Below are 16,478 nucleotides of genomic sequence, written 5' to 3'. Positions count from 1 at the left end.
ACGTTTTAACGTTTAACGAAGTTAATTTTTTTATTAACGGTTTAACGATTAACGAAGTTAACTATTTGATTAACGGTGCCCAGCTATGATCCTAGCAAAGCGGGTTCGATCCCCGCCACCGCTCGACTAGATGGTGAGCCCACTCGTAACACAAGCATACCACGAGGTAATATTGTATTCATCCGGAATTCTCAACCACCAGAGGAACTCGCGATGCACCTCAGGTTTGATCCTTGAAATTAGTGTACCTAGGTACCTACCGTATAAGATTCAGTCGAAGCAACAGCAATCGTAGCAAATCATTTAGTTGGAAGAAAATTGAATTGAATCGAACCTTCGATAGGTGAAGGGAAGTTAATTCTCTAATGGAGATCATGTATTGGCTAACGAACTCAGGAAGGTGACCGACACTGACTGGCAGACAGCAGTCCTCGAGACCTTCAATCACCTCAAAAATGACAGCTACTTGAAGTCAACATTATTTATACCTTAATCTGTGTTTCGCGTATTCATTCATTCAGTAAGTCATTCTGCAACCTCTAATTCCAGCTACAAAGCACGTCTTCGGTGATGGCGGTGCCGGCGCCGGCGGCGTGCTGCCCGCACTGCGAGGCGCGCTACCACTGCCGCCACCAGGAGATGCACCACGTCACCTTCCGCAGCGGTGAGCGCTGGCTCTACCAGTGCCAGATCTGCGAGTGCCTTGTGAGTACGCGAATAACATGAGCTGGATAAACAAGATGTTGGAAAGAAAATTATAGCCATTTCATTTCACTAACCAGTATCGACTGTGACGCCTAATCTAGGACACTAATGCCCGTTTTCACCATCAATACCTAATTTTTAAGTGACCCCTATGAAAACAAAATGCCTGTTATATGTATTACCATTAGGGGTCCCTCAAATATTAGGGATTGATGGTGAAAACGGGCATAAAATACACATAAAAGTAAGACTTTAGGAACTCTACTTATCTTTCATCATCAGTCACCTTCAGGAACACTAAAAATAAGTAAGATTTTAGGAACTCTACTTACCTCTCATTATCAGTGTCATTGTCAGATTTCAAGCCGGATCGACATTTGCCTAACGTGTTGTGTCGTGACGAATCAGAAATACATTATGCGATAGGTAGGTACGTCAAAAGACATCATGACACGATACAACACTAGTGTATGAAACCAATTCTGTTCTGATGCGTCACAACTCAATCAAATATATAAATTCGACATCACCCGTTGTTCTGGAGCGGATGTCGCGTACCGGAAAACGCAGCGTGTGACGTCCCACCCACAAGGTCCGTCGACATCATAAAGGCAGCAGGAAGGCGCTGGACGCAGGCCGCTACTAATCGATCAACATGGAAATCGTTGGGGGAGACGTCCTATGGCTGAAGTAATGATAATCCTTTGTATGGAAATGGAGCTATGACTCAAGGGTGGAGCGAGCTAAAGCCCGGTCTGTGAGCATGTAGAATTTTGTCCTATGACCCTAAGCTACCCATCCTTATCGCTCGCGCGTAATTATACAGGGTGACTGGAACTGAACCCGCCATAGCTAATATGCGTATAGAGGAGGTCATTTGCTAATTATTGAACCTTAATTTCTATGGCTAAAGTTTTATAGTTTAGGAGATATATCAATTTTTATACTTTTTTCAGATTTTACCGGAGATCATTGGCAATCCATTATCACCATTAGCTTTTTTTTTAATCGAATTCGAACTTTAATATTTTATCGTGGTTTGTACTTTTGTTGAACTTTGGCGGCTCGTGGCTAGTTATTCAATCATTATCTGGATCTGAAATTTATTTTATTTAACTAAAGGTTTATTCGATATTATTATCAAATAAAAAAATCGGTTCAAATCATGCGAGAAAAAAAATTAAGCAGTTTTTAGGTAAAATTTCGGAAAAATTTGAAAAAAGTATAAAAATTGATATATCTCCTAAACTATAGAAAGTAAGGTTCAATAATTAGCAAATGACCTCCTCTATACGCGTATTAGCTATGGCGGGTTCAGTTCCAGTCACCCTGTATAGTCAAGGAGATGGCATAATTGCACCGCTGCAGATGTTTTTAAACGGCCTTGTGTACATTCCAGCTGGGCGAGGTAGACTGCTGGGAGCCGGAGTGCGAGGAGGCGGGCGCGTGCTGCGACGCGGGCGCGGGGAGCGCGGGGGACGCGGGGGACGCGGCGTGGCGCGCGCCGCACCGCCTCGAGCTCGCGGGCTGCGCGCCGCCGCACTGCCCCGCCTGCCAGGTACACCGCAAGCGCGCGCATACACACAGAAAACTTTTCAATACACTGAGAGAGGCTACTCATACCCTAAACTGATGGTAAACCTTTCTTAGGGCTAATTTATTACGTGAGACAATTTTGGCAATTTTTCAATCCCCCCGCCCCCCTTGGTGAGATTTGGTGAGATTTTTCCAGACCCCCTCCCCCTCCCCACAATCTCACGTGAGATTTCTTAAAATACATATTTGCATGTAAATGTAAATCTGTGCTTCGATTAGGATTTAATATTAAAAATTTAAAAAAAAATTACGTGATACCCCTCTCCCCTGCGTGAGATTTAGTGAGGTTTTTCTTGACACCCCTCCCCCCCTAATCGTCTCACGTAATTAATGGACGCCCCCTAACTTTTAACAGAAGAATAAAATTGACATTTTGGCTTATTTCCCATATCAATGAGCCAAACTTATTTTTCAGTTAAAAGTTATCCGGCGATTGAAAAATCAGCTCTTAATCGAATTGTAACTTTCTACTCAAGACCGTGATCGCTCCGACAAATAGGTAAACGATAAGTGAGATTACTTAATCGTTTCCACCCTGTATAAACTGATGACTATATCGATTATCAAATCAAAATCTATAAGAAACGCTACTATGCTAGTGATATATTACGTAAATCATAATTTAACGAAGGAGGCATCAAACGACATCCAGCTGTTTACGTTTGGAACAACTATGGAACAAGAAACGATAACTGTTTCAAATGCAAACACTAGGACTTAGATCTGCATTCTACATTGAAATGTGTATCACTCAACTGGTGTCTCTTTGCAGCTGTACCTACTTCACAAATACTAAATAAAATATGTTACATAATACAAAAACGTCACACTAATAAACCCATGATCATCTAACAAAATGTCAATTAACAAAGCTCAATACATACCTGTTATAAGTTTCAAATGCTTGTCGCAGTTATGGTTTCACATTTGACTAACTTTGCAAGTGCGCTCATGGCTCGTAATCCGCTTACTGAATGCTATTTTTCTCAATAGTCTCCTTTCTAATCGAAGGCTTCAGAGGCTATTATAAAAATAGTATTGCCCCTTGAAAGTGTTAACTCGCTATCAGCTTAGGCCATCTAATGTGAGCCGCTTATCCATGGGTCCTCGTGTGAAGCATCGTTTCCGCTTGTTGCAGGGCGGGCAGTGTGCTACTTTGGTGAGCAATCTCGCGTGTTGTGTGCATCGGTAACCATCCCCACTCTTCTTATTCATTCATACATTGCTGTATTAACACGTTTTTATTTCAATGCTTAAGCCTCTTATTCAATATTTTTGATGCATTAATATGCTTACCACTACCACGTTGGGCGCCAAAGTTAATATTGGCGCCCAACATGGTGGATGGTTTTATTGAATTCGAGGCTATTCCATGTCAGATATCATTTTATGTTGCATGTTTCCTCATTTTTATGTTCATCAAGCATGACTTACTTTTCAATTGATATACCTACATTCAGAAATATCAGATGACGCATGGAATGAACAATCAAATTGAAAACATATTCGTTCCTAATCATTAAAACATTTTTTGTTATTTTTAATCACTTCAATCCATTAGATAAATAGTGGTAGTGTATAGTATCCACTACGTAATCACTATTATGTAGTTTTGAAAACTAGAATCTAGTCAACCCTAGAAGTAGATTCTGAAATACCTATATTGTAATTACTAAAGTGTATTTATTATGTAGAGCCCTGCTATAATGTCAGCTAATTAAGATCCCAATTGAAAGTGTAACTTTCATTGAATACAATTCAATTAAAAAGCGTTGTTCTGAGAAAACGTGTATTTATCGTAGGTTTATATGTTTTTATAGCTTAATATGCCTGATAGTTGTGCGTCATTAGGTTAGGTAGGAAATATTACCTTTTTTGTTATTCAGAGTCTGTTTTGATCCGATTCACTTCATGATTGTAGTCAATAGCATTTATTTTGGCATGTGATCTGATGTACTTATTGTAAATAATGTAGATAGACATACGAAACAGACTCTCAGTAATGGGAAACAGAATGAACAGTTCCGAATGGAATACCTCAGCCGCGCTAACACGGTTAAAGTTCACTCAAAGGCCACTTTGACTTTTCGGTGATTTTAATCGCGACAACATTAAACAAATCGCACAGTTCGTTTGCCGTCAGGAAACTAGAGAACTATCTACCTAGAGATAAATCAATCTGTAATATGTTGTATTTTCCACTAAAAACTTTCTACGTAATCGAATACGGACTGCCAGCAGCAGGTTTAAGGCCTATTCAGACCTAAGCGGTATTCGCTACCATCTGCGGCAGAGAAAACCCAGTGGGTATGCGGTAATAATACTGTTCAGACCTAAGCGGTATTGCCGCGGTACTTGATACTAAATACCTGAGCGAAACCCGCGCGGTATGTACCTCTACCCACAGCGGCAGCGAATATCGCTCAGGTCGCTCTAGCCGCGATACTTGATACTAAATAACTGAGCGAAACCCGCGCGGTATGTACCTCTACCCACAGCGGCAGCGAATATCGCTCAGGTTTGAACAGGCCTTTAGTTTTCTCTGGTGTCGCGACGGCAGTGCGGCAGTGCGGCTTGTGTGCGTGTGTGCGTGTGCTAGCTGGTACATGGCGCGGTTGGTCCGTAGAGCGCGGGCGTGGCGGGCGCGCGCGCTGGCGACGGCGCTGGCGCTGGCGGCGCTGTGGTGGGGCGGCGGGCGCGGCGCGCACCGCAAGCACCGCGGCGCGCGGCCCTAGAGCCGCCCTGAGCGCGCGACGAACACCTCTATTTATTCTAGATAGACCTAATGTTAACCAATTGCGGCGGGCGCGCGACCACTCGACGGCCTTACTTAGCGAGCGCCCGCCCGGGATCGCATGTGATACTGTAATATACGGGAGCGGTCGCGTACGTTCGAGTATTTCGTTATAGCAATATTATAGTGTTTACGCGTAGTTAGGATTGTGTACCGGAGTGCCGCGAGTCGGAGCGGGCTGCGCTCGCGCGCTCGCCGACGGCGCCGACGAGTCTCGGCGTCGAACGCCACTGAGTGAATTTCGGTTCCGATTTCGCGCGACATTCGTTAATTCTAAACTACGATTACTAGTCTAGAATTAGGAGTACGAGTTGACCTCACGAGCAGTGATCGTTAGATTTAACTAGATAGATTGAAAAACGCACACAAATGTCACGGGAAATCAGAACCATCGCGCGTCTGGCCCGACGCGACCGAAAATGATATCGATTGATTTTTACGAGTGTCATTATGGCCTAATGTCTTGTGTGAATGAAGCGCGCCGCGTCGGGCCCGACGCTCCGCAGCGGACCGCAATCCGCCGGCGCCCTCGCAACACGCCGCGTTTGCGTCGCCCTTTATTATCTACGAATTCTAAATTTAACAGTCGTCGATCGCTTTAAAATTATAATATTAGACTCGTAACTGAAGTATTTAGCTATTGTTGTGAATATAAGTAACGTATAGTGTCGCTAGCGCGCGGCGGGCGGGCGCGGGCGCGGCGGCGGCGGCGGGCGGCGCGGCGGCGGCGGCTGTTCAATTATAACATTACGTAATATTTTAATTAGCCTTAGTCCTGTACATGAGTAGCGTAGTGCGGCCGCCGCGGACCGCCCGTGCGCTTGCGCCCTGTTGTACGAAATTTTTCATAATATATTATAGTTTTTGTTTGTCTTTATATAGAGATCGTTTTCTTGTATAATTTTGAAAATAACCAAAAATAGGTACCAAATATAGAAAAGATATGATTGTTTCTTAATTTTCATAAAGCATTTTGATGCTTGCATGTTGTATTGTGTTCAAAAAATTACAATTAAAAAGATATCCTCAATGTGTTGTTTCAGTCCATTTTCCCCAAACACTCTCTACATTAAAAAAATTACTATGTAACAACAATATTTATTTCATAATATAACATTAATTTATGAATTTTACGAATTGTATCGGTCACATACGCATCAAGAATTAAATTAGATCATCACATTTACAATTTGTAATAACTTAAATAGCTTACAAGAGACGGAGGATGGGCGTGTTGAAGATTCATAATCTTTAAACGCGGTGATAGAGGACAACAGCTACCAAGCGTTGAGTTAGGCCCAGAACAGACGGTGAAACAACTGCAACTGGTAGTTACTTTTGAGTTGCATCTAAGTTTCTGCCATAGCGTCCGTTGAGAAACCACACATGACGCGACCAGTTTGAAACTTTCAGTTTCAGTTTCATTCATCAGAATCATCACAAAGTTTCGTTGCAGTTGCGTTTCACCGTCTGTTCTGGGCCTTAGAGTTCACAAAGGCGTTGTCAAATATCGCTGAGCGTAGAATATTTTTGAAAGCTGTGCACCTCACCGTCACCGCGTGTAAAGGCGCGCTCACATGGGCGGCGCGAACACGTGGGCGGCAGCGGGCGCGGCGGCGAGGCACGCGCCGGGCGTCAGGCACGCGATGCGCAGCGGCTGCGGCTTGTGCCGCGGCTCGCGCTCCACCACGCTGCACACCACTGCGTACGCGGTCGTGAACAGAGTCACGCCCTGAGGAGAGAACAAAATCAAGAAATAGCTAAGCTATTAGTGAGGTGACACACTGGCGGATTTCAAGCGTTTGCGCAACGTTTCCGCCTAGAGTTCTCGCCTCGTGTTCGCCTTGGAGTCCGCTTTGGAACGGCTTGTAATCTGCCAGTGTAGCAAGGCCCTTATGAGTAGACTCCACCAACGCAGCTTCAGCGGGCCAGTGGCGAGTGCGACCACAATAACTGGTAGAAATCAGTCTTTGTCCACGTGGGAATGTGTCTGATTGAAAATGTGTCCCGTTGAAATTGTGTCCCGTTGGAACTAAATCGATGATAGATGATAGCGTCATAGTAAGACTTGGCCCTTATTTCAAAGTTTATGTAGTTAATTAGATGCCAATGTAAAATTGCGTAGGTAACTCATAAATCTTCATTGTCAAAATGTGCCTTATAAATAGTTTAATGTGCCTTATAAATAGTTTTGCTATTTTTATGACAGAAAAAATCTCCAACCTCTTCTTAATTAATATTATTTTATTCAAACTTTTCACATAAAAGTGATGTGCAGTGGCGGACTTAATGCCGGGTGAAATTCTTTACCAGTCAACCACAGAACATAATATGGATATTCAGTAACCATACCAAAACCATGATGATGGCAGAAGCCAGGGCAGACAGCGCGTTGACATAGCTACGGAGCTCGATAAGTGCGGGTCTAAGGCAGCCCGTCACATGCAAGGGAACATTACACTGATCTCCACGCTGAAAAAAATAATTTGTAAATTAGAATACATAGCCATATTACTGGTACTATGTGACAGACCCTATGGATGGCACGCATTGGAAAATGTTTTTAAAGATTACAAAAAAAAAAAAGTTTTAAAAACCGTTGGGCGCCAAAGTCAATTATTATTATTGGCACACAAATTAGTGACGTTTAAATGTTCAACCTGATGAGCCTGAACTTTCACTATCAATAAAAAGAAGTAACACGGGAAAAAGGTCTACCTTTCCATTCCATACGCGGCCGCAGCAGGACGGGGGCAGCGCCCGGCGGTGCTGGTACCAATCAGTGTACGACACCACTCCGCAGCATCTCAACTGCATAAAAAATATAGAAATAATAATTTGTAAAACTCTTCATTGTCCATTAGCAACTGAATCTTTTTTTGCTTTATGTCTCAGACGAGACTACTCAGACGCCAATACCATCGAAACTTCTCGTGGTAGCTACCAATTCCGCCAAAACAAATGGGCATCAACTGGCAAATTATATGAAGTCCTTACCTCCATCTGCATAGCCGCGAAGGAGCTCTTCACAGCGGGGTCGTGTGCGTCTCTCGACATAGCCCGCAGCATGCTGGAGTTGAGTGCCGCCGGCTCACGCACTGCGCGCGACAGCCCCGCTACAGACGACAGCCCCAGTGAGAGCATAAGCATCGCCACCGTCACCAGGGTCATCAGCTGGGGGAAAAGACTTTATGCACTGAATAGAAAAAGTAAAAAAAAAAAAACAATTTAAGGCCATGATTTCCCAAATTGTCGATATTTGACCGATTTTATTTGCAGATAGCTTCTAAATGAAAAGATATTTTAGCAAACAAAAAATTGTACGAGTAAGTTAATGTCTTTAACTAGGGCGACAACTTTTCCAAAACACGATATTGCATAGTTTGTCCGATAAAAAAAAATCCCAAAGAAGTACGTCGACGGCTTTTTTGTTTTACTCTCATATATTCATTTTTAACATTTTACACTTAAAATATACAACGTGTCCCAAAATTCAAGGATAAGCCGGCGCCGCAGGGTGAACATAGTCATGACTAATTTAGGAAAAATAAGAAAAAAAATCTATCTCAATTATTTTTTAAGTTACACAATAAATTATGAAATTCGTCGAAAATTGACACCCCTTATGATATTTTACATTACCACGACTACAATTTTTTAAATACTTCTGTTTTTTTGTTTGTATCGGCAACTTAATTAGTGCTGCTGTCCACCCTAATTCTTAAAACCCTCAGAATCCTTGCAGTTTTTACACAAAAGTTAATCAAAATATGATATTTCCTTAAATTTTTGAACGATTTTTACGTTCACTCCACTTTGACTCGTCGTTTTGTAAAAAAACAGTATGAACACTACTGCGGCAAGTTTTTTATAAAGTTGACGCAACTATCCAAGATTCCAAAATGGTATAATACTCTAAGAAAACTAGTCGCAATAAANGGCCCTGTACCCCAGCCTTATCCCGTGCCCTATCCATGTCCCAACATATTCCCGTGTCCCAACGTATTCCCGAGTCCCAACGTAATCCCGTTTCCCGACGTTTATCCGAGTCCCAGCGTAATCCCGGTTCCCGACGTTTACCCGAGTCCCAGCGTAAACCCGGTTCATGGCGTTTACCCGAGTCCCAGCGTAAACCCGGTTCANACAGTCTTTAAAATATACAAATTATAGTCATAAGTATTGATGCAAGCTAGGTAGTTAAACATTCCAAACATTTTTATTTTTTACTAGCTTTCCGCCCGCGGCTTCGCCCGCGTGGAATTTTGTCTGTCACAGAAAAACAATATCGCGCGCGTATTTACTCAGCGTTTAGACCTACCCTGGACTACGACAAACATTTTAAAACCAAAATCAGCTCAATCGGCCCAGCCGTTCTCGAGTTATAATCAGACTAACGAACATCAATTCATTTTTATTTATATAGATATAATCATCAACTTTATAGTAGCCCTTTTTCATTATGGTGCTCGTCATGTTCCATACCAGATATCTCATTTTAAAATTAACATCTATTAGTTAAAAATAATTCAATCCCGAACATCGAAGGAAAATTGTATTCACAAAGCAGAACACAGTTAATGAAATTATTAATAGTCCATTACATTTGTATTGAAAATAACAGAATCGGTTTTACTCGTACTAATCGTCGGATAAGATTGGCAGTCATCAAGCATCGCATGCGCAGGCTTTAAAGCCTGTCACATAAATCATTTGTCCTGTCCTGACTGACTGACTTGTCAACACACGGACAAGACTAAAGAGTCTAACATACAGGTTTGTTTTATAAAATGAGTATAAAATTATTAATTAGAATACTACCAACTACTCGCTAGGTGTCAATCATTTTTTTAACGCAACACGTGCTAAGAACGTAACTAATAGTTACCCAATAATGTATAAAAAAAATAACAGCCTATTGCCTCCACGTGCATTAAAAAAACTAACCAACAAAATGTCTACCACGTCACGTCACTCATGCGCACCGGTCAACGACCTGCCACTGTCGCTTTCGGCGCTAACCATCGCCGCATCTAGGCAAGGCTGCATAACGGGCATTCCTGCATACTCATCAATGTATAAAAATACAAGACGAGCGTTGAGGCTAACCCGTTGTATTTCATCATTTAGCACAAGCTCATTATTTAGAAATTCGTTTCCCGAGGGTTTCAACTTCACTTCACTAATTTTAATAATGGATACTATTCAGGAGTGGTGAAATATTTGTAATTAACTATGTTATCTCACTAAATATTACAATAATAATATGAAGAAAAAACAAGTAATTTCTAAAAAAAAACTTAGCAAAACATGTGACAGCAAAAGACAGTTTACGGGACTATTCCCACCTCTCGTTCCCACCACTGCAACTCCTGTGTAGCCAGGATCTACAGCTTGACCGCCACAAAAACCCAACCAATGAAGGTCAAGTCTGTCCCGGGGGAAAGTTAAACTGTCATTGGACCCGCAACGAAATTAATCAAAAGACAGTTTCCAAAAAATAAAGTAAACAAATAATAAAGCTCTTATCAAAGCTATATGTATGTATAGGAGTGTATGTATGTGTATCGGACATGCACCCTACCACACCTACCAATTAGTGACGGTGTAGACTGTACAGCAATAGCAGTATGTATTCATTGAAAAAGGCTCTAATACAGTATCCATTTGAGATCCAGTTCAGCGCTCTACAACTACCAACCTCGCAAACACGTCAATGTACAACGAACTACTGTAAAACTTCCGACGCATGCTGAGTGCGCACACGCATGGTAACAACGCTGGCATTGGCGGTGATAAGGAAGCGCATGCGGGTTTAGGCTTTGGCCTTAAACTACAAGTTCGTGATAAGGTGAAGGTTTGTTATGGTGGCACAAGGTGTTTTATTTTTAGCTACCGCAATAGGTTTAACTGTACTAGTTAAAATCTTTAATTAACTTTGCCCACATTAATTGTTGCACCACCTAACTTTAACCGTAAATATAACGATAACCGGTGCTTTTTTATGGAGTTTGACAGATAATTGACGTTTGTCATAGTTAAAGTAAAAAACAAAAATGATACGATGTTTCACTATGAAGACTTTTTAGATAAATCTTTATCTTTTTCGTTTATTCAACTTTATAGTTTCATTCATTTGGTTGTATTGTGTCATAATGATGTTTATTTTTTTTACCTTAAACTACCCTACACTCATTTGTCATCAGCATCAGTCAGATGAAGAAGTCTGGCGACTGTTCATCATTAATTTATTAGTGGTCGCGGTCCGCAGTGATGCCTCGGTTCGGTTCCCGGAAGAGCCATCAATTTCGGCCGCTTACCCGCACTTAAACACTCCTTAGCATTTCATAAGCGGTTTTCACTCGGGTCGCGTGCGCGCGCGTCGTTTTTGCGCGAGTTGCGCCCGCTTCCTGCGTTATGCAAGAGAAACCGCGGGTAATCGCTAGTCGGGAACGCGGCGCTCTCGCGAGTTTATGTAAGAATTAGAACTAGTGGAGTTTGGGTATAATCGAGCGGCACGAAAGAATATAAGATAAGGTAAACCTGATTTAGTATATGAATCGCTCTATTAATTTCAATTTCAGTACACATTCACGAGAAATTGTAACACAAAAATGTGCTACTACAAGTCGTGTATTTAATTTTATGTAATTACATGTAAATCGGAATCGATACCACGTACCTACTAACAAGGTTTACCTTTTCGTTAGTGCGTTTCCGGTACATGTAGGCAGGTAGGGAAAATATGCATTATATTTTACGACAAAATAAATAGATATAAAACAATGTTTTCCTAGACAATTACATAGTAAAATATGTCAGATACTAAAAGCCATATCCTTGTGACTACATTTTTATACTCTGTGTTACTCTGTAATCAAAGAACTCAACTGGGTACCTACCATGAGTTTACGTTAGGTGTGCTCGCTAGCGAGTACGTCAAAAATCTCTATGAAGGTTTTGTTTCTTGAAAGTAGCCGCTAGGAGCGCTGCACAATATGTCATACAATTAATGTCATTTTTTTACGTAGTCGCTAGCGAGCACACCTAACGTAAATTCATGGTAAGCACACTGTATTCAAGTTTGTGCCGCTCGCGAGAAATAAAAAAACAAGAACAATCTTCAATTATAACCGCCATTTTCTTGTTCATTCAAACAATTTCGGGCCCTAGCTAAGGCGCTTCTCTTAAAATAGTTTTAATTTAGAGCCTGCCTCATTCTTAATTGAAAAATTATATATCCAAGGCGCCTTTAATTAAAGTCTTCGAAGCCTGCACGACATATAAATATGTATGCCGTAGATATTTTTGATCTTACGCATGTAATTAAAATTACGCTCGTTAGAGACTGAAAGTAATTTGGGAAAGTTGGATTAGCTCGTAAATTGATACGGTTTATTGCGTGAGATGATTTTGCTGTTTTGGCAAAGAAATTGTGTTTTGGCTGTTACCAAATTGGAGTTATGGTAAATTGTTCGCATCACAGTGTAAAAGATCGGTAAACTGGTGGAAAAATAATGCGGTGTGTTTAGCGCAACTTCGACCGACAGTCCGATAACATTCACGATATTAATAGACGACTGACACCAGTTTTTTGACTTGTGTCTTCCCAAAAGAAACCGTTTTAAGACTATACTAGACTGTAATGTCATATTATACTTACTAGAGATATTCCGACCGAGTATATCGTCGCTACATGTGACATTCGTTAATACGCGATCTCTACTCAAGAACACGTTTGCTTTACACCGGTTATCGGCGCTGTACAGTAAGTACCATAAGATCGGATCAAAAAATTATAATATATCGAAGATTTGGTTTACTCAAGATCCTCTAAGAGCCTATATCATAAAGACTAAGGCTGGTTTTAGAGTCACGCTGACGCACGCTGACCGTCAGCGCTGACAGCCGAAATGTATGAAGCGTCGGCGCCGAGCGATCAGCGTCACTCAGGAACGTTCCCTTCAATTACAATACATATTGATCTGTCAGCGCCGACGATCAGCGAGCGGTCAGCGCGATTCTAAAACCCACCCAGCCATTCTACGAATACAGGATTTCCCCAAGTACCAACAAGACCGGTACCAATCAAACTCATCTTATTATAACACACGAGCCTCAAACGACGCCTGCGCAAAGTTGGTACCATTAGACAAACAAACTGCGTCCCATTCACTCCGCGGCTGTCAGACAGGGACGGGCGATCGAGTTAGCGAACTGGTTTCGCGTCACCTTGAACTCTGCGAGATGACCATGGTACTTGAACTAATGGTTTTTAAGTATTGAAAAGAGGTTGAGTATCATGATAGGGTACAACACAAAGTATGGCAATTATCTTAACAAACTATGTGACCCGGATTCGCACTTCTTTTGGGTGTCATGTAGGCTAATTTAACGTGACAGGTACCTTCCAAAATCAAAGCAAGAAATCATCTTTTTCTCAGACAGTTGAAATTTTTGAAACNACTATTCCAAATTCCCCAAGTAAAATTCATGGATTATTGTCAAAATGTGTCAATTAACTATTATCTATCCCATATACAATACAAATAAACAAAGATAAATAAAACAAATCGAAATAAAACCAAAATTATGCTGGTACTACTTATGCTAATTTATTTTAAAATTGGTCATATATGTGAACTTCAAACTCGTGTCATATAAATTCTAGTGAACGAAACATATTCCGAATTTAGATCATGAGAAACTTAAATAAATGCATTATTTGTTTCATAACTTACATTTAAATTATTATAAATAATTATTTAAAAACCAAGCATCAAAATGTTATCCATAATATCCTTGAATCGGTAGTGTCACGAAATAGGGGACACCCGAAAAATAATATGTACGCTATTTCGTGAGTCAATTAATCGCCATTTTAAAGGAATTCTACGTTTTCATAGAACTTTTTTCTAAGCCAAATCAATTGTCAAGGAACACATGAAACCACTATTACAAGTTTTATTTAAATGGACGTTCCTTCGCCTTTTTATAAGCTTAAGAAGTTGGAGCGCTAACCTTACGGTGAGAGCAACCTTTGCAAGCCGCACGGCTGTTTTTGGCTCTCTGAGAGTTTGAAGCTTCGTATTGCTCTCATTTTTGGCGCCACAATGTTGGTACTTGTTTTTTTAGATAGCTTAAATAATAGAGATTTTGTAGTAATGAAGAATTTTTATAAATAATATTCCATTTGCTTATTATTTGAGCTAGAAAAAAATCTTACGAACATACGTACTATCACGAACTAGTAGCCGTTTACCTTAAAGTAAACCGTCATCCAACTTACGGTTTGTTTTTACACTGTGGCGTCAACGCGTCGCGCGAGTGTCAGCGCGAGTGTCAGTGCGAGGTGTGCGGGGGCTGTGGTAAACAAATGCACGGCATCGAGGCGGTAAATCCTAGCCTTAACTATGGTCACAAAAAAGATAATAATATTGTCAAGTATAGTGTGCGAAAAAAACTGTAATCCATTAAAGCATACCCCGGCGTGCCTCGGCCGACACAGATTTTCAGTATTAGCACAGAATAAGTAATAGTACAGGTACAGAAGGATTACTCCGCAAGACGATTTAAATAAATGCGAGTCTTGCTACGACGCGATACAGTGGAATTCAGCTCGCACAGCACTACGTACCTACAATTTTATTCACCTACAAGTTTTGTCTCTTTCTATCGCGTGCCTCTGAACTCTTCTTACGCTGTTAGGGTTGCTGTCTAGTGAAAAAAGAATTAATCTATTTATTTGTAATTAGGTACGTATGTAGGTAAGTATGCATTCATTATGGAAAACCTTGGGAGAGGTCTTTGTCCAGCAGTGGACGTCATTTGGCTGAAACGAACGAACGCATTCTGAGCAGTAGTCATGGTAGGTTAGGTTCCTATACTATCCTAAGAATTATTGATTACCTACATGGCCAACATACCTTTCAGCATCTTTGGGAAGCGAAAAAAAAAGATAAATCCGGTCGATTTCTTTTCGAATTTAAACACCCGAACGTCGCACAATATTTCTTTCTCTTTATGTCCATTTTTAAATAATACTTCGATCATAGAATTATAATCATACTTTAACGCACGCCAGCGTCCTAACGGGCGAGCGCGTGACACTCGACTGATATAATACCCGCCGGCGGGGCGCTTCGCTGTAGGTAATTATCGGATGTACCGCGCGGAGTGAGCCAGGCCTGGTATTAGCTGGTAAAGTTAAAAAGCAAATAAAACTTACGTTGTCTATGCCGAGAAATGTAGATTACGTTACGATCTAACGTTACTTCATAGCTATAAGTATTTCTACCGTTTCGAGGTTTTAAATCGTTCGTATCAACCTAGACCTACCGTGGCCATGAGCGTGAGCCCCTTAGGGTGGTAGGGCACGATGGTGCAGAGCCAGCACGCGGGCAGGCACAGCAGTGCCCCCACCACGAACAGCACGCTAGACCCCAGCTCCACGCCCAGGTCAGTCGTCCAGAAGTAGTAAGAGATGCGCAGCAGGCTCCATGCTGTCGACCCGCCCAGGATCGCCCCACCACTCTGAAAGAAAATAACTATTTAAAATTTAACTCTTGTGACTTCTTATTAGTAGCCGGTAGAGTACAATAGGACCACCCCCAATCTTTCCATCGATGTCAAGAAATGCGCCGGACATCAGCCTACCCGTTTAGCCAGCCTTAGGAACTGAGGAGTGTAGAACAAACCCTAATTCTATTTGCAGACTTGCAGTGAAGAATAAGTAAACCTGATGAACAGATGATGATGATAATGAACCTAGGCAAAACGGTTGCTTTATCAACTCCTAAGTCTCAATTTTAAAGCGCTCTACACACCGAAGTCATCAGAATGCCTTCTTCAATACCTAAATGTTTATTATCTACTTCTACTGTCGTCATATTTTTATCAAACAAGACTTACGAGCAACAGCCCCGCACACGTAAACAATACTAAGCCACTGCTTCTCATTTTCACAAACCTAAACGTAAGTTAACAATTTTTGTATTAATTTAAATTATTTTAGATTAGCAGTCTTTCTGACACTGACAGACACTTTTGCAAAATTTGAAAACCGACAAGATTTGCCAGAGGATGCCAGAAATAGAGGTTTCCAAAAAGTTTGTTTTGCAGGCAATATTTATGTGCAAAATAATTGTTTTTCTATTCTCTGAGGCCCTTTTCACACGTCCCGGTTTCACAAGTGTATGGGCATGGTACGTAGCTTTCACATGTTCCGGCGTAATTAATCCGGCATTTCCTGAAGTCAGAGGCTTTCAAGGTACGAGATAAACATGTTCTGCATCATCATAGATTGCAAGTGTATTCTTTGGGTTTGTTTGTGATCAAAAGCCAACTTACTCGTACCTATTCAATGTTAAAAATATAAAAAAATAAC

At 41.2% G+C, this 16,478-nt stretch overlaps 2 protein-coding genes across 2 annotated transcripts in view; one reads left to right on the top strand and one right to left on the bottom strand.

Annotated features, from left to right (window-relative positions):
- The window catches only part of LOC114353888 (protein kinase C-binding protein NELL2), a 57,206-nt gene extending 51,768 nt beyond the window's left edge, over positions 1 to 5,438 (top strand). The window contains exons 15-18 of the mRNA XM_028306029.1: positions 550 to 705; positions 2,105 to 2,263; positions 3,440 to 3,460; positions 4,928 to 5,438. Coding sequence (XP_028161830.1) covers positions 550 to 705; positions 2,105 to 2,263; positions 3,440 to 3,460; positions 4,928 to 5,047 — 456 coding nt within the window. The 3' untranslated portion in view covers positions 5,048 to 5,438. The remainder of the gene's footprint in view (positions 1 to 549; positions 706 to 2,104; positions 2,264 to 3,439; positions 3,461 to 4,927) is intronic.
- Positions 5,439 to 6,524: 1,086 nt separating this feature from the next.
- On the bottom strand, positions 6,525 to 16,119 carry LOC114353893 (CD63 antigen). Its single transcript, XM_028306039.1, has 6 exons — positions 16,004 to 16,119; positions 15,431 to 15,625; positions 8,093 to 8,269; positions 7,814 to 7,906; positions 7,448 to 7,567; positions 6,525 to 6,827 (listed from the first exon to the last, which is right to left on the bottom strand). Exons 1-6 carry the CDS (start codon positions 16,049 to 16,051, stop codon positions 6,669 to 6,671), a joined length of 792 nt encoding a protein of 263 aa, XP_028161840.1. The 5' UTR covers positions 16,052 to 16,119; the 3' UTR covers positions 6,525 to 6,668.
- Between the last annotated feature and the right edge of the window lie 359 nt (positions 16,120 to 16,478).

Source organism: Ostrinia furnacalis, unplaced genomic scaffold (genome assembly GCF_004193835.3).
Source record: "Ostrinia furnacalis isolate ACB-3 unplaced genomic scaffold, ASM419383v2 OfSCF1850, whole genome shotgun sequence".
Lineage (NCBI taxonomy): Eukaryota > Metazoa > Arthropoda > Insecta > Lepidoptera > Crambidae > Ostrinia > Ostrinia furnacalis.
This window is presented reverse-complemented; position numbering and strand designations above follow the sequence as displayed.

Coding starts and splice junctions, on each gene's coding strand:
- LOC114353893 (XM_028306039.1), bottom strand. CDS start 16,051: ATGAGAAGCAGTGGCTTAGTATTGTTTACGTGTGCGGGGCTGTTGCTC. Junction 15,626..16,003: donor CGTGTGCGGGGCTGTTGCTC/GTAAGTCTTGTT, acceptor ATTTTCTTTCAG/AGTGGTGGGGCGATCCTGGG. Junction 6,828..7,447: donor CTGCCATCATCATGGTTTTG/GTATGGTTACTG, acceptor TTCTCTCCTCAG/GGCGTGACTCTGTTCACGAC.